Source organism: Neolamprologus brichardi, chromosome 17 (assembly GCF_056152115.1).
Source record: "Neolamprologus brichardi isolate AB-2024 chromosome 17, ASM5615211v1, whole genome shotgun sequence".
NCBI classification, from domain to species: Eukaryota; Metazoa; Chordata; class Actinopteri; order Cichliformes; family Cichlidae; genus Neolamprologus; species Neolamprologus brichardi.
In genome coordinates, this window is record NC_142120.1 from 25976200 (window position 1) to 26002163 (window position 25964).

Sequence of the window (25964 nt, forward strand, 5' to 3'; positions counted from 1 at the left end):
TTGTGTACTACTATGTAATGTATGAGCATTAATGAAACTTTTGTATCAAAAAAGTTTCAATAATGCTCTCTGGTCTTATCAACCACTCAAAGCCCTTTAGGCTTTTTAGAACCACTAAAGACCAGAGAACTTCATTATTATTATTATTATTATTATTATTATTATTATTATTATTATTATTATTATTATTATTGAAATCTGAGTACTAGGAATAGAGATATATTAGTTTGAAAAGAACAAATACTTCAAAAGATCCACGTCCCTTTTCAATTATCCAAATTTGTATTTCTATTAGAAAAGTAGAAAAGCCCAAATATGGGCAGAAACCTGTGCCATCAGAAACTGAATTTGAATAAGTTAAATTTGACTTTGAATTGCTCAGATTGAATCTGAATTGTAACTTGAATGAATGCTTTTGAAAACTGAATTTGAATTAGTCTAATTTGAAATTGAATTTATGGTTTGAAAATGATCATCACTAAATTGAAAATGAATTTTATATTTTGAAAATGAATTCATTTACTTTAAAACTGCATTTTATCCTTTAAAAATTTAGCTCTTGAATAATTTCAGTTTCACTTCTCACCATTCAGTTTCAGTTCTACAATTCAATTTCAGTTCCAAAATTCAGTTTTTTGGAACTTACATCTGGTTCCGGTTCAAGCGTAATCGAGTGCAGAGTAATCGAACTTTGTTTTACTAGCGGACCGCAAGTGGTCCGCTAGTAAACGACATCTTGAGCTGGAGCTTGAGTAATTCTTCTGAAGACATTCGTGATGTCAAATGACCAGTTGAGAAACTCTCAGGTTGGTAATAAATGCATTACATGTATAAGAACAAGCGTCATGTTAACAAATAATACCCGTACAGTAACGTTTATGCGTGTTGTAGCTGTTAGCTAAAAACGCTAATTTAGCGTAGATTGCCCTGGGTTCAGCGTGGACAAACAAATATGAAAGACTCCTTTCAATAGAATTCCAAAGTTGTCATCTTGTAGCCCTTCCGGAGTCCTCCACACTTGCAGAGGCCCCTACAGTAGGATGAGGGAAAATTTACAGGCTAGTTTCAGGTGTGAGGAAGTTGCAGGTTTCCTGAAAAGCACTATTAATTAATTAAAGTGCTGGAAATCCATGAAACTGTGCTTATTATTGTTAAATTCTTGTGGATTTAAAATGTGAAGGGAACGCTGATGGTTTGTAATGGCCTTAAGTGACACTTATTATTAACAGTTATCTTAATACTAAATGACATTGTATTGCATTGCCTTTTGCAGAATATATTCGTGCAGGAGTGCTTGTCCAGATTTAGGCAAAGGCTGGAGTATGTCCTCAACAACGACCCTCTTGACCTCGATTTTCTGGAGTACATTGTGACCCAAGAGAGGACTTTCATGAATGCACTGGAGAATGCTGACCTTCCTGCTGATGTCTGCGAAGCTATAGAAGAACTGAGCAGCTTGTTACACCAGCGAAACAACCCTCCCCCCTTAAACTCTGTGGTACAGATTATTGGTCCTTATGGGCGTTTTAGGCTTCAGGTCACAGAGAATCACCTCCAAAGTCTTCTTCAGCTTGGTCTACCTGCCACATGTGTAGCAGACCTTCTTGGTGTCTCAAGACGTACCATGTACAGGAGAATGCAGGAGTACAACATGTCAGTTAGGAGTCTTTACTCTACCATATCTAATGATGCTCTGGATGCCAAAGTGAGAGACATTAAATCCAGACTACCTCATGCTGGATATCAGATTGTCAAGGGTTGCCTTCAAGCTGCGGGTCACCGTGTACAGTGGAACAGACTAAAGGCATCAATGCACAGAGTTGATACAGAGGGCATCTTAACAAGAATGTCAACTTTGGGCTGTGTGGTTTGGCGAAAGTACTCTGTTCAAGGCCCACATTTCCTACAGCACATTGACACCAATCATAAATTAATTAGGTTTGTTTTGGCATAGAAAATTAAATGACTAACATAATTCTGAATATTTTTATCCATCAGAATTATGCTTTGCTTGTCTTTTTTTCACCAGATACAACATAGTGATATTTGGTGGCGTAGATGGCTACTCTAGGAAGCAAAGAAGGAAGTTGCGTACCCAAAAACAGCACATATTATTAAATCCACAAAGACTTTCTCACATCTTGTTATCTTTTCTCTCTCCACTTATGTAATTATACAGCTCACATATTTTGATCATATTGTGTATTATGACGGTTTGCACACTCTTGTCACATGTCCTCCTATAAACATTTTGTATATATCTATGAATTTTTAATGTGGTGGTGTTAATCAATTTTCCCCCGGTTTAGATTATGTACCTTAATGCTGCATGCAACAACACAGCCAGCACTGCACTTGATTTTTTTCTGGACGGAGTGAGAAGATTTGGATGGCCTTACAAGTGAGTAATTCTTTGTTAAATTTATTCTGAAGTTTGTCTCATGATTTGTGTTTGCCATGTTTAACCATGAAATTAACAGGATTTCAGTGCTGTATATAAATTTGCAAGTGTGTCAATCATGTATTTGAATAGTTTTTGTGTATTTTGTTGTTTCAATACTTATTTCAAAATCTTATATGGTACAGAGTGAGAGCTGACCAAGGAGTTGAAAATGTCAAGATTGCTGAAATGATGTTCACTGTGAGAGGCACAGGATGTGGAAGCTTCATAAGTGGAAAAAGCGTGCACAACCAGAGGTAATGCTTGTAATATCTAAATGGCATAACATTGTTATTTCATCATGATTGACTCCAGCTGAATTGCTGTTTGGCTGTCCTTTGTTAGTTTTTGATTGACCTTTCAGACCTTTTCTGTATTTTCTCAAATGTAGGATTGAGCGCCTATGGAGGGACGTTTGGACAGGGGTGACACACATTTATTATGATGTACTACACAGCTTGGAGGAAGATGGATTTCTTAACATCTCAGATAGTCTTCATCTCTTCTGTGCCCATTACACCTTCCTCCCAAGACTCAAGGGGGATTTGGCCAAGTTTTTTGCTGGCTGGAATGAGCATAGCCTTTCACCAAACCAGCTGTGGGAACTTGGGATGCTGCAGCACCCCATCAGAGAGCCACAGAGATATGAAGAAAATTTGGCAGTTGAGTAATAATGGCAATGTTTTTGTTTTGAGTGCTATATGTAGATTTTTAAAATCATTTACATATGCTGCTTTATTTCAGGAAATCCAAATTGAGTGCATTGATTGGGAGAGTGCAGGGCTATCCCATCATGACAACCCAGGTGTTTTGGTGCCAGAAATGGAATGTCCACTGAATGCTGAAGATACTGAATCTCTACGCCTTTCCATAGATCCTCTTGTGCCTTCATGTAGTTTTGGAAGAGACATTTACCTGACCACACTCTCACATGCTCTTCACCTACATCACCATCCATGAAAGTTGCAGCTTGGCCCATCAGAGAGTAAAATTATAGGAACATGTTATTTTAGAAACTGCTAGTGATAGTTTTTCTTTTAAATAATCCCTTCGTCTAAGAAGAATAAGAACCTCTCCTTGTTTTAATGGTAATTTTCATTTTCTTACTTTCTGTTACACTCATGAACCCAAATAGATACTCACAAGCTGACACTGTCAAATGGAGGAGGGAATGAGATCAGCAAGGACTATATTGACAAAAACTTTTTTTTTAATAATTTCAATGGCAATAAACAGAATGCTTAAAAAACTGTAAAACAATAAAATTAAAAAAAACCATCAAGCAACACATGTCGATTTTTTTGTTTTACTAACATTTCATGGAACAATCAAGATGCCTGGCTGGCTGATCATGCTCCTAAATATGAAGAAATGCCTGACCATAGTGGAACGCGTTTGTCATCACATGCTTGAGCTCTTCATAAGTTTGCATATGCTGAACAGGAAGCTTGACTGTGTTACTACATGCTGTAACGGTTGGGTAGTAAACATCATGAGCGCCATACTGAATATGGCATGAGTGGTTGAACTGCACAGAGACTTTGAAGTTTATCTTCTCATCTGGCAGGACAGGAATGTGGCCTTGTCCTGTGAGCCACTGTAAGAATGAACTTGGGGAAAGGATGACTGGACGGTCACTGGTCTCAGGCTCTTCACCTTTTTTTTTTAAAAAAAGGCAAAGCAGTCATTTAGATAAAATATTAGATACTGTTTTCCTGTAACTTCACAAACACAACTTCAAAATTTAATTACTGACAAGAGTGAACAAGCACTCATAGTGTACAGTCTACAGCTGTGGCCAAAGGGTCATAGAATAAGAATGATTTGTTTTCACACATTTTGCTGCTTTTGTATTTTTATATCTTTTTGTAAAACCTTACGATAGAATCAATAATGCCTCAAAGACAGACATTCAACACGTTGCACTCAACATTACCTTTGCAGTTGAGGACAAAATAATGACATCTTCCTCCACATACTGTCAAGACAAGCAAAGAAAGAGGAAAAAAACAGCAACTTTAAAAGAATGGAATTGTGACGTGATTGCATACATCTGATTGTTGCTTATCTGTCAACTTTCATTACAAATACAGCTTACATAGGCTACCCGCTTTAAATATAAGGAATAAATCCAACCTCTAATAATGAACCTCTTCAACTTGGCTATTGTAGGACACTTTAATCAAACTTATTGCAATTTTCTCCCCATTCAATTTAAGGCATCATATTTATGTTCCCGTCTTTGTCATGCACAGTCAAATAGATAAAGGTTAAAGGGGTACCAAACTTCACCTTTAGATGTGAGTTAAGTTGATCGTCTTCTGTATGTGGTATGGGATGTGGTGCGTCCTCTATGCCTTCATTACAAGTCTGATAAAGGAGACTTGTAATGACAAACTTAATAAATTACCTACAGAAACACAACCAAGTGTAGTGACATCCACAACATTGAACATGAAGCTCCTGACTGATAAAAACATTTTCAAAACACGTTTCAGTCATTACGTAGTTTTATAGGACAAAGCTACGTGTAATGTGATCTCCCAGACTCATCCATGCAACGGGACTGTACACACCTCCTGTGCATTAGTATCTGAAGGCTGACATGTTTTAACATGCAGTGCTAAGAGTTGAAGTGGGTAGCTGGTTTGACATGAGTGGCACATCGCCTTTGGCATATAGGAGAAGGAGCTGGAGTCAGGGGGCAGCGGCTGAGTGTCTAGCTCTTCCTGGATTGGAGCAATGTATAGGATGGTCTTTCCCCCAGCACTTGCATTTTTTAGCAGTGACCCAGTATATCCACTGTCCTCAAAAGGCACCATATTTAGTTTCCGAGAACCCCATCCACCTGTCGAGAAAAGTGAGTGACTCAGTACTATTCAAAATGTGGCAGTACACATTGCAGTGCATTCATGGTCATGATATCATCAAAATTCTTCTATAACTATCAATTCAAAAGTTGGAATGACCATTAAGAGGTTTTTTCTACCTGCTCCTTTGTAAATCAGCCAGCCCCCAGAAACACTTTCCAGTTTTGGATACAGATCTTTGAGTCTTGAACATACCTTTGAAATAAACCATCGGCCACCAAATTAATTGACTCTGAATAAAGACAAACACTTTTTGATTGTTAACTTACAACAAATATATTTTCCTGTCAATGTGGAGCAGTAGCTTACCTCATCATGACTGTAGCTGTCAGGTATCAGTGTAGACCTACGTCCCAAACCAGCTTGCAGATGGACAAATTCTTTACTGCCTTTTGGAGTAGACTGAACAAGCTGGGTAAGAGATAAAAATTAAGTTGTATCTCTTTAACTGGTGTGAATTGGTTGGCAGGCCCTCGAAAGCACCGGCACTTTGCTTTGTTTCCATAAAGAGCAGGAAAAGACCTGTGAAGACATGTTGTAAGCTGATATAAAATAATACAATTGTACATCTTAACAAGTTATGGGTATTGAGAACTTAAATAAGTAAGTATAAGGAACAACAAGTCTGACAAAGGAACAAATACAACAAGAAACCTAGTCATTTCTGTGTGGATACTTGGTTAGCCATCTCTCCCTCTCTCCTGACTCGTTTCCTGTCTGCTAGAATGACACAATATTCAGAAGATGCATCGCAGCATTTTATGCTAACTAATTAATATAGTACAACAGTAAAACACGTGTCAAATGATTCAAAAGTTATTTGGTAATCTGTGCATGTGTTGTTTGTGTCTAGCTTCACAAAACCTGGGAGGCTCTTGGTGAGTCTGAACACTGGGCTGAACAGTGGTAGAAGTTAGTAAATTTAGCAGGTGTCTTGTAGGGGTGGGGGAAAAAATCGATACTGTGTAGTATCGTGATATTTTGTTTGCTAATAATGTATCGATACAGGGACAGCAGAAATTGATATTTTGTTACAAAAAAAGTTTTTGTGGACTGGAACATGCTCTGACTTCAGAGCATGTTGATCAGCTCCTTTTTCTGAGCAAGAATCCTGACATTCCTTCCAAATGTGCTTAACTTTTTTTTGGCAGCAATAAACTAAATTTAAGACATGTTTTATTTTAATTAAGTTTAAAACTTTTTTATTTAATGTAAAATTATATTTTGTTTTAATTTACTTTCAAATTCTTCAGTTGCTGAATGGGCTTCATAGTTTTCATAAATTGCATAGTTCAGAATAGCTATAATTGTACCAGATGGTTGCATTCAGTTAAGTTGGACTAGACTGTAATACAAACCGTTCAGTTTGTCAACAATAAAACTGGCTGAAATGAGAGAAAGACTGAGTGTGAGACTTTGATATTAGATAAAATGAATATTGATAAAGTTTACCTTTATGTACAGAATCTGAATATCGCAAAATATGTATAAAAATTGCAATAATATCGATAATAATATCGATTGCAATAATATCTTTGCTTAGGCTGCTGCCCCCGCGACCCGGCCTCGGATAAAGCGGATGAAGATGGATGGATGGATGGATGGATGGATGGATGGATTTTTAAAAATTGCAATAATATCGTATCGTGCGTTAAGTATTGTGATAATATCGTATCGTGGGATGTATGGTGATTCCCACCTCTAGTGTCTTGCTGACCTGACAATTTCTGAACTGTCTGCCTGTCAAACACAACAATTGAGGAGTATGTTAAGAGTACTGTGTAATTAATCATACACTATGTAACAGAAAAGTTATATATCATATCACACCGAAGTGATCAGTAATGATCCAGACACTGATGAGCGTCAGACTAAATATACGCTGTAGCTAAGGGTTTTAAGTAAGCTAAAGACTTGGGATGCTGTGTGAGACATAAGTAAACCCAAACAGCAATGGTTTTGACATTCTTTTGCACGTTTTCCTACTGTAGGGGCCTCTGTAAGTGTGGAGGACTCCGGAAGGGCTACAAGATGACAACTTTGGAATTCTATTGAAAGGAGTCTTTCATATTTGTTTGTCAACGCTGAACCCAGGGCAATCTACACTAAATTAGCGTTTTTAGCTAACAGCTACAACACGCATAAACGTTACTGTATGGGTATTATTTGTTAACATGACGCTTGTTCTTATACATGTAATACATTTATTACCAACCTGAGAGTTTCTCAATTGGTCATTTGACATCACGAATGTCTTCAGAAGAATTACTCAAGCTCCAGCTCAAGATGTCGTTTACTAGCGGACCACTTGCGGTCCGCTAGTAAAACGAAGTTCGATTACTCTGCGCTCGATTACGCTTGAACCGGAACCGGATGTAAGTTCCAAAAAACTGAATTTTGGAACTGAAATTGAATTGTAGAACTGAAACTGAATGGTGAGAAGTGAAAGTGAAATTATTCGAGAGCTAAATTTTTAAAGGATAAAATGCATTTTCAAAGTAAATGAATTCATTTTCAAAATATAAAATTCATTTTTAATTTAGTGATAATCATTTTCAAACCATAAATTCAATTTCAAATTAGACTAATTCAAATTCAGTTTTCAAAAGCATTTATTCAAGTTACAATTCAGATTCAATCTGAGCAATTCAAATTCAAATTTAACTTATTCAAATTCAGTTTCTGATGGCACAGATTTCTGCCCATACCCAAAAAAGACCTGACATTTCTTAACAAAAAAATCTGTTGATTATTATAAAACATTTTATTGAAGAAACTTTTAAATATTTCCAAGATAGTGCAAAGTAGTGTACTGTAGAAAACCAATTGATTGCATTATTTGGTCTTATAAAGTGTGAAGAGAGTACAAGTCTACATTCTGGGGAGATCAGAGTATCTCTTCTTAAATAAGATACGGATAATTTGGTAATTTTCTCTGTAATTTTAGATATGCTAAAGGTACAGCCTTGTGTGATAATCAATATGACTGAGAATGATCAAGAGAATAATTGACACATGAGAGTAATCATAACATTTTACAAAACAAACATATTGTCATAGCTCATTTTTTGTCCACCATACTTCCCATCAATGGTATATTTCCAATGCAAAAAAATGAAGTTCCCACCGTAATGTCTGTTGAACACTTTATCATGGTCACAGTTGTTATCCTTTGGCTTTTTTGGTGTAATTACTGAACTAGTGTTAAAAATGCTGTCATTGAATGGGTAATTCATTTGAATGAATGATGCATTCAGTGGATAATTGAATAATTGTTGTAACATAAAACTGACGATATATATGTATAACAAAAATCCCCAAATAACTAGTTATGGGTATATGCATGTATATTTCTATTTATATTATTGCACACTATTACATTTATTCAAGACATTTGCATGATGAGTTTAATGAATAGATAAATGCGTTTCGAAGTAAATATATATTACACTTTATAAGTCACTGGGAAAAGGGCAATTGTGTTTTAAATCTATCCTCAGTGTTACCCAAGCTGTTTTAATCACATCTGAATTTTATGAAATTTAAATCCCAACTAAACAAGAAGAGAAGAAGTATACATTGACATTAAAAATGTGCCTTCACAGTTTTATGGGTTATTATGCGATTTCCATCTGTGATTTTCCAATTTAATAATAGAGGGTGAAGACAAGGAGTCCCAGTACAAAAAGGAAAACATTCAAATTGGCAGAAGATGCGCTACTTGTTGTCGTTGTGGATTTTGTTGTTGAAGACATAGTGGTTGGGATTGAAGCTGTTGTTCTGGTTGGGTCTGCAGTAGTTGTATTTGATGTGGCAGTAGCTGAATTTGAAGGAACCTTACTTGTGGTTGTTGTTGCAGTTGTTGTGGTTTGAGAACTTGTTGTCGTGATTGGTGGTGCTGTGGTCATGGTTGGTGCTGCTGCAGTTGTAGTTGGAGATTCTGTTGTCATTGTTGAAGATGTTGTGGTCGTGGCTGGAGAAGCTGTTGTTGTTGTTTGAGAGGTTGTTATTGGGTTTGGAGAAACAGTTGATGTGGTTGATCCCACCGTGGTTGTAGAGAGAGACTTAGATGTCAGAGTTGCAACACCTGTTGTTGTTATTGGTGACACAGTTGTTGTTGGTGATGTAATGCTTGAAAGTAGTGCAGCTGTTGTCATTGTTGGAGTAACTGTTGTTGTGGTTGGTGCTCCTGCGGTCGTGGTAGGTGCCGCTGTGGTTGTGGTTGCAGCACCTGTTGTTGTTGGTGGTGACACAGTTGTTGTGGTGTGTGCTGTCGTTGTAGTTGGAGCAGCTATTGTTGTGGTCGATGCAGCTGTGGTTGTAGTTGGTGCCTTAGATGTTGTAGTTGCAGTAACTGTTGTTGTCGCTGTTGACACGGTTGTTGTGGTTTGTGCTACAACAGTTGTAGTTGGTGTCGTTTTGGTTGTGATTGAAGCAGCTGTAGTTGTTGTTTGAGCAATTGTTATGGTGGTTGGAGCACCAGTTGTTGTGGTTGATGTTACGGCAGTTGTACTTGGTGCCTTAGATGTCATAGTTGCAGGACCTGTTGTTGTTGTTGGTGACACAGTTGTTGTGGTTTGTGCTGTTGCAGTTGTATTTGGAGCAGCTGCTGTTGTGATTGATGCCACTGCGGTTGTAGTTACTGCCTTAGATGTCGTAGTTGCAGCACCTGTTGTCATTGTTGGTGACACAGTTTTTGTGGTTTGTGCTGCTGCAGTTGTGGTTGGTGCTGCTGCGGGCATGGTTGGTGCCGCTGCGGTCGTGGTTGCAGTACCTGTTGTTGTTGGAGCAGTTGTTGTTGTGGTTGGAGCAGCTGCTGTTGTGATTGATGCCACCGCGGTTGTAGTTGGTGCCTTAGATGTCGTACTTGCAGCACCTGTTGTTGTTGTTGGTGACACAGTTGTTGTGGTTTGTGCTGTTGCAGTTGTAGTTGTAGCAGCTGCTGTTTTGATCGATGCCACTGCGGTTGCAGTTACTGCCTTAGATGTCGTAGTTGCAGCACCTATTGTCGTTGTTGGTGACACAGTTGTTGTGGTTTGTGCTGCTGCAGTTGTGGTTGGTGCCACTGCGGTTGTGGTTGAAACAGCCTTTGTTGTTGTTTGAGCAGCTGTTGCTGTGGTTGATGCCACCGCGGTTGTAGTTGGTGCTTTAGATGTCATAGTTGCAGCACCTGTTGTTGTTGTTAGTGACACAGTTGTTGTGGTTTGTGCTGTTGCAGTTGTGGTTGGTGCCACTGCGGTTGTGGTTGAAACAGCCTTTGTTGTTGTTTGAGCAGTTGTTATAGTGGTTGGCGCAGCTGTTGTTGTGGTTGATGCCACCGCGGTTGTAGTTGGTGCTTTAGATGTCATAGTTGCAGGACCTGTTGTTGTTTTTGTTGGTGTCACAGTTGTTGTGTTTTGTGCTGTTGCAGTTGTGCTTGGTGGTGTAATAGTTGTAAGTAGTGCAGCTGTTGTCACTGTCGGAGTAACTGTTGCTGTGGTTGGTGCTGCTGCGGTTGGTGCTGCTGTGGTCGTGGTTGCAGCACCTGTTATTGTTGGTGGTGACACAGTTGTTGTGGTGTGTGCTGGGGTTGTAGTTGAAGCAGATATTGTTGTGGTTGATGCAGCTGTGTTTGTAGTTGGTGCCTTAGATGTTGTAGTTGCAAGACCTGTTGATGTTGTTGGTGACACAGTTGTTGTGGTTTGTGCCACTGCAGTTGTGGTAGGAGCAGCTGTTGTTGTTTGAGCAGTTGTTATTGTGGTTGGAGCAACGTTTGATGTGGTTGATGCGACGAACGTTGTTGCTGGGGTCTTAGATGTCGTACTTGCAGCACCTGTTGTCGTTGCTGGTGACACAGTTGTTGTGGTTTGTGCTGCTGCAGTTGTGGCTGGTGCCACTGCGGTTGTGGTTGAAACAGCTGTTGTTGTTGTTTGAGCAGTTGTTATAGTGGTTGGTGCAGCTGTTGTTGTGGTTGATGCTACCGCGGTTGTAGTTGGTGCCTTAGAAGTTGTAGTTGCAGCACCTGTTGTTGTTGAAGACACAGTTTTTGTGGTTTTTGCTGTTGCAGTTGTGCTTGGTGTTATAGTAGTTGTAAGTGGTGCAGCTGTTGTCATTGTCGGAATAATGTTTGTTGTGGTTAGAGCTGCTGCGGTCGCGTTTGGTGCCGCTGCGGACGTGGTTGTAGCACCTGTTGTCGTTGTTGGTGACACAGTTTTTGTGGTTTGTGCTGCTGCAGTTGTGGTTGGTGCTGCTGCGGGCATGGTTGGTGCCGCTGCGGTCGTTGTTGCAGTACCTGTTGTTGTTGGAGCAGTTGTTGTTGTGGTTGGAGCAGCTGCTGTTGTGATTGATGCCACCGCGGTTGTAGTTGGTGCCTTAGATGTCGTACTTGCAGCACCTGTTGTTGTTGTTGGTGACACAGTTGTTGTGGTTTGTGCTGTTGCAGTTGTAGTTGTAGCAGCTGCTGTTGTGATCGATGCCACTGCGGTTGCAGTTACTGCCTTAGATGTCGTAGTTGCAGCACCTATTGTCGTTGTTGGTGACACAGTTGTTGTGGTTTGTGCTGCTGCAGTTGTGGTTGAAACAGCCTTTGTTGTTGTTTGAGCAGTTGTTATAGTGGTTGGCGCAGCTGTTGTTGTGGTTGATGCCACCGCGGTTGTAGTTGGTGCTTTAGATGTCATAGTTGCAGGACCTGTTGTTGTTTTTGTTGGTGTCACAGTTGTTGTGTTTTGTGCTGTTGCAGTTGTGCTTGGTGGTGTAATAGTTGTAAGTAGTGCAGCTGTTGTCACTGTCGGAGTAACTGTTGCTGTGGTTGGTGCTGCTGCGGTTGGTGCTGCTGTGGTCGTGGTTGCAGCACCTGTTATTGTTGGTGGTGACACAGTGGTTGTGGTGTGTGCTGGGGTTGTAGTTGAAGCAGATATTGTTGTGTTTGATCCAGCTGTGTTTGCAGTTACTGCCTTAGATGTCGTAGTTGCAGCACCTATTGTCGTTGTTGGTGACACAGTTGTTGTGGTTTGTGCTGCTGCAGTTGTGGTTGGTGCCACTGCGGTTGTGGTTGAAACAGCCTTTGTTGTTGTTTGAGCAGCTGTTGCTGTGGTTGATGCCACCGCGGTTGTAGTTTGTGCTTTAGATGTCATAGCTGCAGCACCTGTTGTCGTTGTTAGTGACACAGTTGTGGTTTGTGCTGCTGCAGTTGTGGTTGAAACAGCCTTTGTTGTTGTTTGAGCAGTTGTTATAGTGGTTGGCGCAGCTATTGTTGTGGTTGATGCCACCGCGGTTGTAGTTGGTGCTTTAGATGTCATAGTTGCAGGACTTGTTGTTGTTGTTGTTGTTGGTGTCACAGTTGTTGTGTTTTGTGCTGTTGCAGTTGTGCTTGGTGGTGTAATAGTTGTAAGTAGTGCAGCTGTTGTCACTGTCGGAGTAACTGTTGCTGTGGTTGGTGCTGCTGCGGTTGGTGCTGCTGTGGTCGTGGTTGCAGCACCTGTTATTGTTGGTGGTGACACAGTTGTTGTGGTGTGTGCTGGGGTTGTAGTTGAAGCAGATATTGTTGTGGTTGATGCAGCTGTGTTTGTAGTTGGTGCCTTAGATGTTGTAGTTGCAAGACCTGTTGTTGTTGTTGGTGACACAGTTGTTGTGGTTTGTGCCACTGCAGTTGTGGTACGAGCAGCTGTTATTGTTTGAGCAGTTGTTATTGTGGTTGGAGCAACGTTTGATGTGGTTGATGTGGTTGATGTGGTTGATGCGACGAACGTTGTTGCTGGTGTCTTAGATGTCGTACTTGCAACACCTGTTGTTTTTGTTGGTGACACAGTTGTTGTGGTTTGTGCTGCTGCAGTTGTGGCTGGTGCCACTGCGGTTGTGGTTGAAACAGCTGTTGTTGTTGTTTGAGCAGTTGTTATAGTGGTTGGTGCAGCTGTTTTTGTGGTTGATGCTACCGCGGTTTTAGTTGGTGCCTTAGAAGTTGTAGTTGCAGCACCTGTTGTTGTTGAAGACACAGTTTTTGTGGTTTTTGCTGTTGCAGTTGTGCTTGGTGTTGTAGTAGTTGTAAGTGGTGCAGCTGTTGTCATTGTCGGAGTAACGTTTGTTGTGGTTAGAGCTGCTGCGGTCGCGTTTGGTGCCGCTGCGGACGTGGTTGCAGCACCTGTTGTTGTTGTTGGTGACACAGTTGTTGTGGTGTGTGCTGTTGCAGTTGTAGTTGGAGCAGCTGCTGTTGTGATCGATGCCACTGCGGTTGTAGTTACTGCCTTAGATGTCGTATTTGCAGCACCTGTTGTCGTTGTTGGTGACACAGTTTTTGTGGTTTGTGCTTCTGCAGTTGTGGTTGGTGCTGCTGCGGGCATGGTTGGTGCCGCTGCGGTCTTGGTTGCAGTACCTGTTGTTGTTGGAGCAGTTGTTGTTGTGGTTGGAGCAGCTGCTGTTGTGATTGATGCCACCGCGGTTGTAGTTGGTTCCTTAGATGTCGTACTTGCAGCACCTATTGTCGTTGTTGGTGACACAGTTGTTGTGGTTTGTGCTGTTGCAGTTGTAGTTGTAGCAGCTGCTGTTGTGATCGATGCCACTGCGGTTGCAGTTACTGCCTTAGATGTCGTAGTTGCAGCACCTATTGTCGTTGTTGGTGACACAGTTGTTGTGGTTTGTGCTGTTGCAGTTGTGCTTGGTGCCACTGCGGTTGTGGTTGAAACAACCCTTGTTGTTGTTTGAGCAGCTGTTGTTGTGGTTGATGCCACCGCGGTTGTAGTTGGTGCTTTAGATGTCATAGTTGCATCACCCGTTGTTGTTGTTGGTGACACAGTTGTTGTGGTGTGTGCTGTTGCAGTTGTAGTTGGAGCAGCTGCTGTTGTGATCGATGCCACTGTGGTTGTAGTTTGTGCCTTAGATGTTGTAGTTGCAGCACCTGTTGTCGTTGTTAGTGACACAGTTGTTTTGGTTTGTGCTGTTGCAGTTGTGGTTGGTGCCACTGCGGTTGTGGTTGAAACAGCCTTTGTTGTTGTTTGAGCAGTTGTTATAGTGGTTGGCGCAGCTGTTGTTGTGGTTGATGCCACCGCGGTTGTAGTTGTTGCCTTAGATATCGTAGCTGCAGCACCTGTTGTTGTTTTTGTTGGTGTCACAGTTGTTGTGTTTTGTGCTGTTGCAGTTGTGCTTGGCGGTGTAATAGTTGTAAGTAGTGCAGCTGTTGTCGCTGTCGGAGTAACTGTTGTTGTGGTTGGTGCTGCTGCGGTTGGTGCCGCTGTGGTTGTGGTTGCAGCACCTGTTATTGTTGGTGGTGACACAGTTGTTGTGGTGTGTGCTGGGGTTGTAGTTGAAGCAGCTATTGTTGTGGTTGATGCAGCTGTGGTTGTAGTTGGTGCCTTAGATGTTGTAGTTGTAGGAACTGTTGTCGTCACTGTTGACACACTTGTTGTGGTTTGCGCTACAACAGTTGTAGTTGGTTTCGTTATGGTTGTGGTTGAAGCAGCTGTTGTTGTTGTTTGAGCAGTTGTTATAGTGGTTGGAGCACCTGTCGTTGTGGTTGATGTCACGGCAGTTGTACTTGGTGCCTTAGATGTTGTAGTTGCAAGACCTGTTGTTGTTGTTGGTGACACAGTTGTTGTGGTTGGTGCCACTGCAGTTGTGGTACGAGCAGCTGTTGTTGTTTGAGCAGTTGTTATTGTGGTTGGAGCAACGATCGATGTGGTTGATGCGATGAACGTTGTTGCTGGTGTCTTAGATGTCGTTGTGTTTGCAGTTACTGCCTTAGATGTCGAACTTGCAGCACCTGTTGTCGTTGTTAGTGACACAGTTGTTGTGGTTTGTGCTGCTGCAGTTGTGGCTGGTACCACTGCGGTTGTGGTTGAAACAGCTGTTGTTGTTGTTTGAGCAGTTGTTATAGTGGTTGGCGCAGCTGTTGTTGTGGTTGATCCCACCGCGGTTGAAGTTGGTGCCTTAGAAGTTGTAGTTGCAGCACCTGTTGTTGTTGGTGACACAGTTTTTGTGGTTTGTGCTGTTGTAGTTGTGCTTGGTGTTGTAATAGTTGTAAGTGGTGCAGCTGTTGTCATTGTCGGAGTAACGTTTGTTGTGGTGTGAGCTGCTGCGGTCGTGGTTGGTGCCGCTGCGGACGTGGTTGCATCACTTGTTGTTGTTGTTGGTGACACAGTTGTTGTGGTGTGTGCTATTGCAGTTGTATTTTGTGCAGCTTCTGTTGTGATCGATGCCACTGTGGTTGTAGTTGGTGCCTTAGATGTTGTAGTTGCAGCACCTGTTGTCGTTGTTAGTGACACAGTTGTTGTGGTTTGTGCTTCTGCAGTTGTGGTTGGTGCCACTGCAGTTGTGGCTGAAACAGCCTTTGTTGTTGTTTGAGCAGTTGTTATAGTGGTTGGCGCAGCTGTTGTTGTGGTTGATGCCACCGCGGTTGTAGTTTGTGCCTTAGATGTCGTAGCTGCAGCACCTGTTGTTGTTTTTGTTGGTGTCACAGTTGTTGTGTTTTGTGCTGTTGCAGTTGTGCTTGGTGGTGTAATAGTTGTAAGTAGTGTAGCTGTTGTCACTATCGGAGTAACTGTTGTGGTTGGTGCTGCTGCGGTTTGTGCCGATGTGGTCATGGTTGCAGCACCTGTTATTGTTGGTGGTGACACAGTTGTTGTGGTGTGTGCTGGGGTTGTAGTTGAAGCAGCTATTGTTGTGGTTGATGCAGCTGTGTTTGTAGTTGGTGCCTTAGATGTTGTAGTTGCAGGAACTGTTGTCGTCGCTGTTGACACACTTGTTGTGGTTTGTGCTACAACAGTTGTAGTTGGTGTCGTTATGGTTGTGGTTGAAGCAGCTGTTGTTGTTGTTTGAGAAGTTGTTATAGTGGTTGGAGCACCTGTTGATGTTACGGCAGTTGTATTTGGTGTCTTAGATGTCATAGTTGCAGGACCCGTTGTTGTTGTTTGTGCTGTTGCAGTTGTGGTTGGTGCCACTGTGGTTGTGGTTGGAGCAGCTGTTTTTGTGGTTGGTGCTGCAGCTGTTGTGGGCAAAGTACAGATTGGTCCACTTATTATGGTACTGACATTCTGCATGAAAGGTAGGGAACCCAGGCTTGAGGCAGCTGCACACAGGCTTGTAGACGCACAGCCGTGAGCTGGGAAAGTGTTGACACCGTCGTTCACTGCAGATCAAAAATCAGAGTTTGAACAATTTCAGTTATTTTTATGTTATGATGTTATGATATAGCTTCATATTTAAAGCATTACTCAGAACATCTTAAAAATCACTTGATGCATGTTCAATCATTCAAGTAAGTAAGTGGGAGTGGGAGAAATGTTTTGTCACTGATCCAAGTTACTTCTTCAGTCTCAGCTGACTGCAGGTTTCCCCAACCTTATAAACAGTACATTTGCACAATGACAGTAACTAGCCTACTGAATGAACAATGGGCTGTGAGGTCAGTTCCTTGATCATTAAGGATGACTGACAAAATGTTTCTCCCACTGAAAATGTTATGTCCTGATGAACAGAATCAACCTTTTGGGATCTTAAAAATCAATTTGCTGAGATTCAGTTTAGTTTATTATGTTATGTGGTTCAATGCCACTGGGCAGGTTAAAAGAGATGTCAAATGGTAAAAGAACTGATAAATTTATTGCTGTTCTCTACTTTAACAAAGCCCTCGAGGCAATATTTACTACAACTCTTTTACCAGTTCACACACACATTCATACAGCAGCTTTAATGTTTCGCCTTTTTCGTGGTCTCTAACTGTTGCGTGTAACACTATTGATGCATCAGGGTAATTTGAGGTTCAGAATCTTTCATTTTCACATGCAAACTGTAACCATAAAACATATCATAAGACAAACATGACTGTGTAGTAGCCAGTGACCATCAAAAAAAGTACTCAGAGCATTATAATTGAAAATGTTTTTCTTTTTTATGCCCTAACACACCTGTCACAGTAATTTTATATCAAATATATTGTATTACTTTTTTTATTTAGAGCTTATAATCTATTTCTCAGTCAAAAGAAAATCATTAACCTACACTGTAGATCATCTGTAGAGTTGTGAGCATTGACCATTGTTATTGGTTTGTAAATGGTCAGAGAAGTACACTGGATCTAATGTACTCCCTCAGTACTCCATGGAGTCCTTGCATTCCATACTCCAGTGGGTAGCATTTTCTGAGAACATCTTTAATGTTAAATAATGAAGTAACATTTAGGTTTATAGATGCAAGGCCAGAAGCTGGAAGAATTTTGGAGGCATCATTAACTGTGATTTACTAAAGAACTAATTCAGCCGATTTTCTTTTACTGATTCTATATTTCAAAAATAAAAATCTTTCACATAAAGAGTAATTTAACATCTTTTAATGTGCTCTGTTTGCTGACAGTCTGAAACTTCAAATCTCACTGCAGTGACTTTTGGGTGTACTCTAAAACCTGAGAACACCACTAAAGGGTGTAGTTGTTTGTTCAGCATTTCTGATGTCATAATACCACATCCACCGGTAAACATTTTTCAATTGAAGAGAAGAACAGAGCCTGATTTTCCCTCAATTTTTTGGTGACTTTCACAATAATGCTATTGAAAACATGTACTCACAATGTCAGAAGCCAAACTGATTTCCTATGAACGAACAGTGTTCCTACACTGGGTGTTCTATCATCATGTAAACTGTGGTTTTCATTTAAAGTAGGTAACTGATTTTTCCAAGAAATGAAAGTGCTACTCTTGATATTTTCATGTGTATTTTCTTTACTTTGCTCTAGTTTTGATGGACATTTGTCTGTTTGTTTTCAGCGGTTGTTTTAAACAAATGATTAGTCACGACAAAAAGTGGCAAATTAATCAATACCTCCATGCTAAAAATATTGAAATATTTTTAAAAACAGTTTGGGGAATATTTGTTAACTAATATATTTATGCATTGTGGACAAATCTGTAATCTTTCGAAAGCTGATTAATGAGCACATCTTAATTGTCATCTTTAATGATCCAAAGTACAAAATAACATCTATTACAAATATTGATAAAATGCTTCATAATGTTTCCAGTGATTGGTTAAAAAAAACAAAAAAAAACAAACTTGGTTGATGTTATTCTAGGCAGAAAAAATAATTTAAAGCTGATCTTTGTTAAAGTATACATCAAGAAGACTCACTGATTGATTGAAAGCATTGGTCCTCCACTCCTTGACATTGTATTGGAGTGTTGCACAAAGGGTTGGAACAAATGTTACATAACTGGCCATTACTTGACTGAGGAGTAGGAGCTGAAACAGAAAAGAACATAATTTCAATTCACAACAGAGAACATTTCAGCAGATACCAGAATATTGTTTCTTATCTCTTTCTGTTATTGTGTCTTTAATAAAACACTTATTGATTTGTGCTTACCAGCCAGAGTTTGTGAGTTGCAGTTATCTGTGTTGCAGCACGTGGCAGATGCAAGAGCACTTTGAACACCCAGGTCAACTGAAAATGTCTGAGAGCCCGTAGCTGGACACAGGGAGGAAGATGCACATGCCTTGTAGATTTCTTTTGTTGTATTTCCAGATGAGGTAGCTGCAAATTCACAGTGTGGTTCATTAATGTTGATGAAAAGTACATATAACCTCACAGTGTTTACTATTTACTGAAGTGTATCAGATAATATGAAGAGAAGATTACCTAAAATAGTAGCTGTAACACACATCGTCCCTGAAGAACATGTAATTGGTACTGTGCTTGAACACGTCTGATCAGTACATGTTTGACACTGAAGGGCTCCAGCTGCAATCAGGAGAGAAACATTGAAAGGACTGAAGTTAAAATGAAACATTACAGGTTTTTAAATACCCCAGTATACTGGCATTATTAAAGTCTTCATCTCTTCTATTTCTTTACACTGTTACAAAGGTTGATGAAATGCTGTTAATCTCTGTATCTCTGTATAAAAAAGAAAAATGGATAGGAGACACTAAATTAGAGTTAATTTAAGGTTAATGTATTAAGGATAATTAAACCATGGCGGCCTACTCTAAAAACTGTCACGCATTTAACAGACTGTGAATCTATATTTAAAATGTTATAATTTTTAGGGCATGTATATCACCACCATGTGGAGCACCTGTTGTCGTGGTTGGTGTAGCTTTGGTTGTGGTTGGAGCAGCTGTTTTTGTGGTTGGTGCTGCAGCTGTTGTGGGCAAAGTACAGATTGGTCCACTTATTATGGTACTGACATTCTGCATGAAAGGTAGGGAACCCAGGCTTGAGGCAGCTGCACACAGGCTTGTAGACGCACAGCCGTGAGCTGGGAAAGTGTTGACACCGTCGTTCACTGCAGATCAAAAATCAGAGTTTGAACAATTTCAGTTATTTTTATGTTATGATGTCATGATATAGCTTCATATTTAAAGCATTACTCAGAACATCTTAAAAATCACTTGATGCATGTTCAATCATTCAAGTAAGTGGGAGTGGGAGAAATGTTTTGTCACTGATCCAAGTTACTTCTTCAGTCTCAGCTGACTGCAGGTTGTCACAGTAATTTATTATCAAATATATTGTATTACTTTTTTTATTTAGAGCTTATAATCTATTTCTCAGTCAAAAGAAAATCATTAAGCTACACTCTAGATCATCTGTAGAGTTGTGAGCATTGACCATTGTTATTGGTTTGTAAATGGTCAGAGAAGTACACTGGATCTAATGTACTCCCTCAGTACTCCATGGAGTCCTGGCATTCCATACTCCAGTGGGTAGCATTTTCTGAGAACATCTTTAATGTTAAATAATGAAGTAACATTTAGGTTTATAGATGCAAGGCCAGAAGCTGGAAGAATTTTGGAGGCATCATTAACTGTGATTTACTAAAGAACTAATTCAGTCGATTACTTTTTAACTGATTCTATATTTCAAACATAAATATCTTTCACATAAAGAGTAATTTAACATCTTTTAATGTGCTCTGTTTGCTGACAGTCTGAAACTTCAAATCTCACTGCAGTGACTTTTGGGTGTACTCTAAAACCTGAGAACACCACTAAAGGGTGTAGTTGTTTGTTCAACATTTCTGATGTCATAATACCACATCCACCGGTAAACATTTTTCAGTTGAAGAGAAGAACAGAGCCTGATTTTCCCTCAATGTTTTGGTGACTTTCACAATAATGCTATTGAAAACATGTACTCACAATGTCAGAAGCCAAACTGATTTCCTATGAATGAACAGTGTTCCTACACTGTTAAAAAAACATCTTAAAAAAACGGTAATATTCCGGCAGCTGGGGCACCAAAATACTACCGTAAAATAACAGAAAATAACTTTCTTATGAAAATACAGTTATTTTCAGTAATGAAAATAGAGTTTGTTGCGCTAATTTTACATGGGATTGTGCCTTTTCCAAGTGCGTTTAGACAGTAAATTAGGAACATTTTAACATGATCAAACAATGAAATTACCTATAAACAAGGTCAATGAATGTGGCAATATGAATCATAATACGTAACTGTACAGAAATATACAGTTGGTTTAAATAATAATGGGTTGCATGTCCTGGGACAGACTGACAGAGGCGAGGCTGCCATATCGCACCATCGGCCCCTCTGGCCATCACCAGTAGGCGGTAGGTGAAGAGTCTTGACCACGGACAAAATACCGAGAGTGTCCGAGCTGGGGCTCGAACCGGCAACTTTCTGATCACAAGGTGAATTGCCAACTCTTGAGCCACGATCGCCCTAAATAGCAATGATAATAATACTTATGTGATGTAACACAAGCTTATAGGAATCATGTTATATACTTTTCCATAGCGTTACATTTGAATTCAACAGTTCAATCTTTCAAATAACGGACAGATATTTGTGAAATCATGATACATTTGTGAATGTATTTTAACAATCTAAATATGCATATGTACAGACAGATACATTTAATAATCATGAAAATTATGTTTTATTACATTACAGTGATTTAACGTTAATTTACATTTGAAATGTGAAATCACAGTCTATTTACGTAACTTTAATGATATTCTAGAAGAACAGAACAAAAATGCACAGTAAAATACTTTTATATTAGGATTTTTTCCTACAGTGCTGCCATACCCGCGACCTTGTGGTTGTTAGTTCACATTCATTGGCCGATGCTTAGCGTCATGTTATTATGTGTCCCAACATCCAATGGCATGTCACATTGTTTTCATGGCCACACCCTCACCCCAGGTGCAGAGGCCTATTTCTGTTCAGAAATGTTGTGAATACTTTGAGATTTATATTAATTGCAATTCCCACCTCTACATTTATTTTTTAAAATATATAATTAGCACAGCGTTTTAGATGTTTTTTTTAGTTTTTATTCCTATTAATTATATTTTCACTTGTTACCTCTGAATTATTGAACTAGATGACATGAAATTTTCAGCACAATTATAATTCAAATACTCCTTTAATTAGTGATTATTCTCTTTAATTTTCGATAATTTTACATATTTTTCCATAGTATTACATTTGGATTTAACATATCATTCTCTCACATAACAGACATATATTTGTGAAATTATGATACATTTCTGAATGTATTTTTACAATCTAAATATGCATCGGTACAAAAAAATATATTTACAAAACAAGTAAATTGTGTTTTACTGTATTTACAGTGATGTTATGTTATTTTACCTTTGACATGTAAAATCACAGTCTACTTATGTAAATTTAATGATATTCTAGAAAGACAGTACAAAACTGTAAAATATACAGTAAGATACTTTGACATTACTATTTTTTGGAACAGTGTACACTGGGTGTTCTATCATCATGTAAACTGCGGTTTTCATTTAAAGTAGGTAACTGATTTTTCCAAGAAATGAAAGTGCTACTCTTGATATTTTCATGTGTATTTTCTTTACTTTGCTCTAGTTTTGATGGACATTTGTCTGTTTGTTTTCAGCGGTTGTTTTAAACAAATGATTAGTAACAACAAAAAGTGGCAAATTAATCAATACCTCCATGCTACAAATATTGAAATATTTTTAAAAACAGTTTGGGGAATATTTGTTAACTAATATATTTATGCATTGTGGACAAATCTCTAATCTTTCAAAAGCTGATTAATGAGCACATCTTAATTGTCATCTTTAATGATCCAAAGTACAAAATAACATCTATTACAAATATTGATAAAATGCTTCATAATGTTTCCAGTGACTGGTTAAAAAAACAAAAAAAAAAACCCAAACTTGGTTGATGTTATTCTAGGCAGAAAAAATTATTTAAAGCTGCTCTTTGTTAAAGTATACATCAAGAAGACTCACTGATTGATTGAAAGCATTGGTCCTCCACTCCCTGACATTGTATTGGAGTGTTGCACAAAGGGTTGGAACAAATGTTACATAACTGGCCATTACTTGACTGAGGAGTAGGAGCTGAAACAGAAAAGAACATAATTTCAATTCACAACAGAGAACATTTCAGCAGATACCAGAATATTGTTTCTTATCTCTTTCTGTTATTGTGTCTTTAATAAAACACTTATTGATTTGTGCTTACCAGCCAGAGTTTGTGAGTTGCAGTTATCTGTGTTGCAGCACGTGGCAGATGCAAGAGCACTTTGAACACCCAGGTCAACTGAAAATGTCTGAGAGCCCGTAGCTGGACACAGGGAGGAAGATGCACATGCCTTGTAGATTTCTTTTGTTGTATTTCCAGATGAGGTAGCTGCAAATTCAAATTAATTTAAATATTTTTGATTAATGTTGAGGGAAAGTACATATAATGTATTTGTGTACTTTGAAATTTACTGAAGTGTATGAAATAATATGAAGAAAAGATGACCTAAAATAGTAGCTGTAACACACATCGTCCCTGAAGAACATGTAAGTGGTACTGTGCTTGAACATGTCTTATCTGTGCAGGTTTGACACAGAAGGGCTCCAGCTGCGATCAAGAGAGAAACTGTGAAAGGATTGAAGTCAAAATGAAAGATTACAGGTTTTTGAAATGCCCCAATAAACTGGCATTATTAATGAGACTTTATCTCTTCCATTTCTTTAGGCTGGTACACAAATTGGTGAAATGCAGTTAATCTCTTTAACATATATAAATATTTTTAATTTGTTGTTTTATTGTTTTTTTGTTGTTGTTGTTGTTGTTGTTTTGGGAGGGGGTGGGGGTCCATCACATGCATTAATCAATTTTCCTACTGATAGATCCTAAATAATAAGAAAAGTCCAGTTACCTGTGCTTGAGTGTGCCCAGAGGAGAATCAGAGTAGTCAACTTCATTGTGATGAACAGGTCAGTTTTGCAGATTAGTTTCCCTGGACTGTGATACTAAATCTCAAGAGCACTCCTACACTTTATATACTGAACAGGTGAGCTTAGGATTGGGTGTGTTTATATTTTTACAGCATGAACATCAGACATTCATCTCCTCTTTTGTCAAATCATTCTGCTAGTGCACTTTACCACACCCTTTTTCAATTTAAACAAAAAAGGATATGCAACTTCTTTTTATACAAATTATAAATGAAAAACTCTGAACTATGATCACATGCATTAATCAATTTTCCTACTGATAGAAAAGGGCTCACTGACCCTTTTCTATTTTTGCTAAACATATATCTTTAGCTTTTCTTTATTCACTAAATTAAGATGAGACCATGAATACCTGTTGATAAAAGCTGGCAGAGAGTATGGAATGAATAGTCATGGTGAGATATTTCCTACCTCACACTACATGAATTACCCCTCAAAACCTTTTGACAATTTAAGCTAGAGTCTGGAAACACTATCAGTTTAGGGAGATATTGCTGCATCTATCTTTTAAATGATGCATTTATTCCCCATTGCTCTTTTCTAAAGGCTTAGCACAGAAAACAAAGTTTTGGCTATAAGAAGCACTAACCATTGAAGCTCTTCTGTCTACATGTAGTTAAAGCCATAATCAATGCAAATCTGTGACTGAGATACAAACAGCCAAACCTTATATTTAAAGGCTGGCCGCCTTAAAAAAATGAAGGACTGATATACCCACACTTTTTTATTGCACAGTTTGGCTCACTGGTACTTCTGTTGTTCCTGCTAATCTGCAATGTTGATAAACCAGGTAACCGGTGTGTTCAGGGACGTTAATCAGACAGATGCTTTAAACTGCTGCAGGAGCAGGTGTGGCAGCAGTCTCACCTTGAGTATCACATTAACATTTGTACAGTGAAGGAACGGCGCTTTTACTCGATTGCTGTAGTTAAGTATATTTTAGCTCAAACATTTGTTTTATTTTTCATAAATTGAAAAGTATATTTTGCAATTTGTTCAGTCTGCTAATAATGTGTTACTTTGACACATCACCAAGTACAGATGAAACTGTGACCCTAATAAAAGCTTAAAATGTTTGACAGTATTTAATGTAATAGGTTAAACAATAGCAAACCCAGGACTGTTTCCCAAACAGCACAGTTCTGCTTTTTGATGACTTTGCCGCACCCTCTCTTATTGTGACAAAACCTATTTATATCTTAATAATAGCATGTTGAAAATCAAACATAAGATATTCTTTGTATCGGGTCTGCGTGTGTGTCACAGGCACACACACCCCTGCCCTATGCACGTCATGTTTTTTTGTTTTTTTCTTTTTTTTATGTTGGCTCTTGTTGTGTGTGTTTTGTGCATCTATAAAGGGACAACAAAGAGGGTTGATTTTCATGCAGGATGATTTTATTTTAGATTATGGTTATTCTTGTTATTCAATAGCTATTTTTATCAGACTTCCTCTGTACTCTATGAATTTAAGCTACTTGAGTCTTAGCTGTATCCAAAAGGTGTTCAATAAGTGGTTACCATAATTTGTGATATTGCACATTACCCAGACCTAAATTTACTGATCTTGTATTGAAAGTTTTGTCCCAGTGGCAGGTGGGTAGCACATTTGCCTTAACACTTGCATATGACTGGGTAGCTTTAGCAATTTATAGCCTGTGTGGTTCATGTTTTTGAAAACAGTTTTCAAGGAAATGCATCACTTTCTCTTGTATTTAAAGAAAAATATATAAGATTGGGATCCCCAGAAAATTGATTTTGTTCATCTGTCCGTAGCATTTTTAGTGGGAAAAACGTTTCCCATCCATGTGACTTCTTAAGTCTCAGCTGACAGTAGGTTTCCCCAGCTTTATAAATAGTAAGTCTGCAAAATGACCAAAACTAGCACTACTGAGAACAATGGGCTGTGAGGTTTTTGATCATTATTATGCAAATTGTCATGACCATTGATCAACAGCCACTGATCAAAGTCAGTTGAGCACTGAACACCTATGGGCAGTCTAGAATTAATGATTAACTTAACCAGAGTAACCCCCAGCTACATGTCTTTGGACTGTGGGAAGAAGGCGTAGTACCTGGAGAGAACCTATGCAAACACAGGGAGAACATGCACACAGAAAGGCCCCAGCCAGGTGATGGAATTAAACTCAGGACCTTCTTTCTGTGAGGTAACAGTGCTAATCACTGCACCACATTGCTGGCCTTTTTGTAGGCTGTATGTTTTAATCATTTTATATTTTGGTTCTGTATTGTTATTTAGCCTTCTGGCTATCAGACTAAGTTCACTTTCCTGGTCTTCTGCCTGTGTCAAGCTTGTGTGTGTGTGTGTGTGTGTGTGTGTGTGTGTGTGTGTGTGTGTGTGTGGTTTCAGTGTCAGTTATTTCCTGTCATATATTGATAGTTTTTTGTCTCATGTGTTTTGGGTTCAGTTC

At 39.1% G+C, this 25964-nt stretch overlaps 1 protein-coding gene and 1 pseudogene across 1 annotated transcript; one reads left to right on the top strand and one right to left on the bottom strand.

The window, feature by feature from the left end:
• The first annotated feature begins 1284 nt into the window (after positions 1–1284).
• LOC148097951 (uncharacterized) lies at positions 1285–3400 on the top strand. The gene is made up of 6 exons (XM_087830511.1): positions 1285–1938; positions 2030–2073; positions 2308–2401; positions 2587–2697; positions 2832–3102; positions 3185–3400. The coding sequence occupies exons 1-6, from the start codon at positions 1391–1393 to the stop codon at positions 3398–3400; spliced, it is 1284 nt and encodes a 427-aa protein (XP_087686637.1). The 5' UTR covers positions 1285–1390.
• Positions 3401–9147: 5747 nt separating this feature from the next.
• On the bottom strand, positions 9148–22568 carry LOC148097952 (uncharacterized; annotated as a pseudogene).
• Between the last annotated feature and the right edge of the window lie 3396 nt (positions 22569–25964).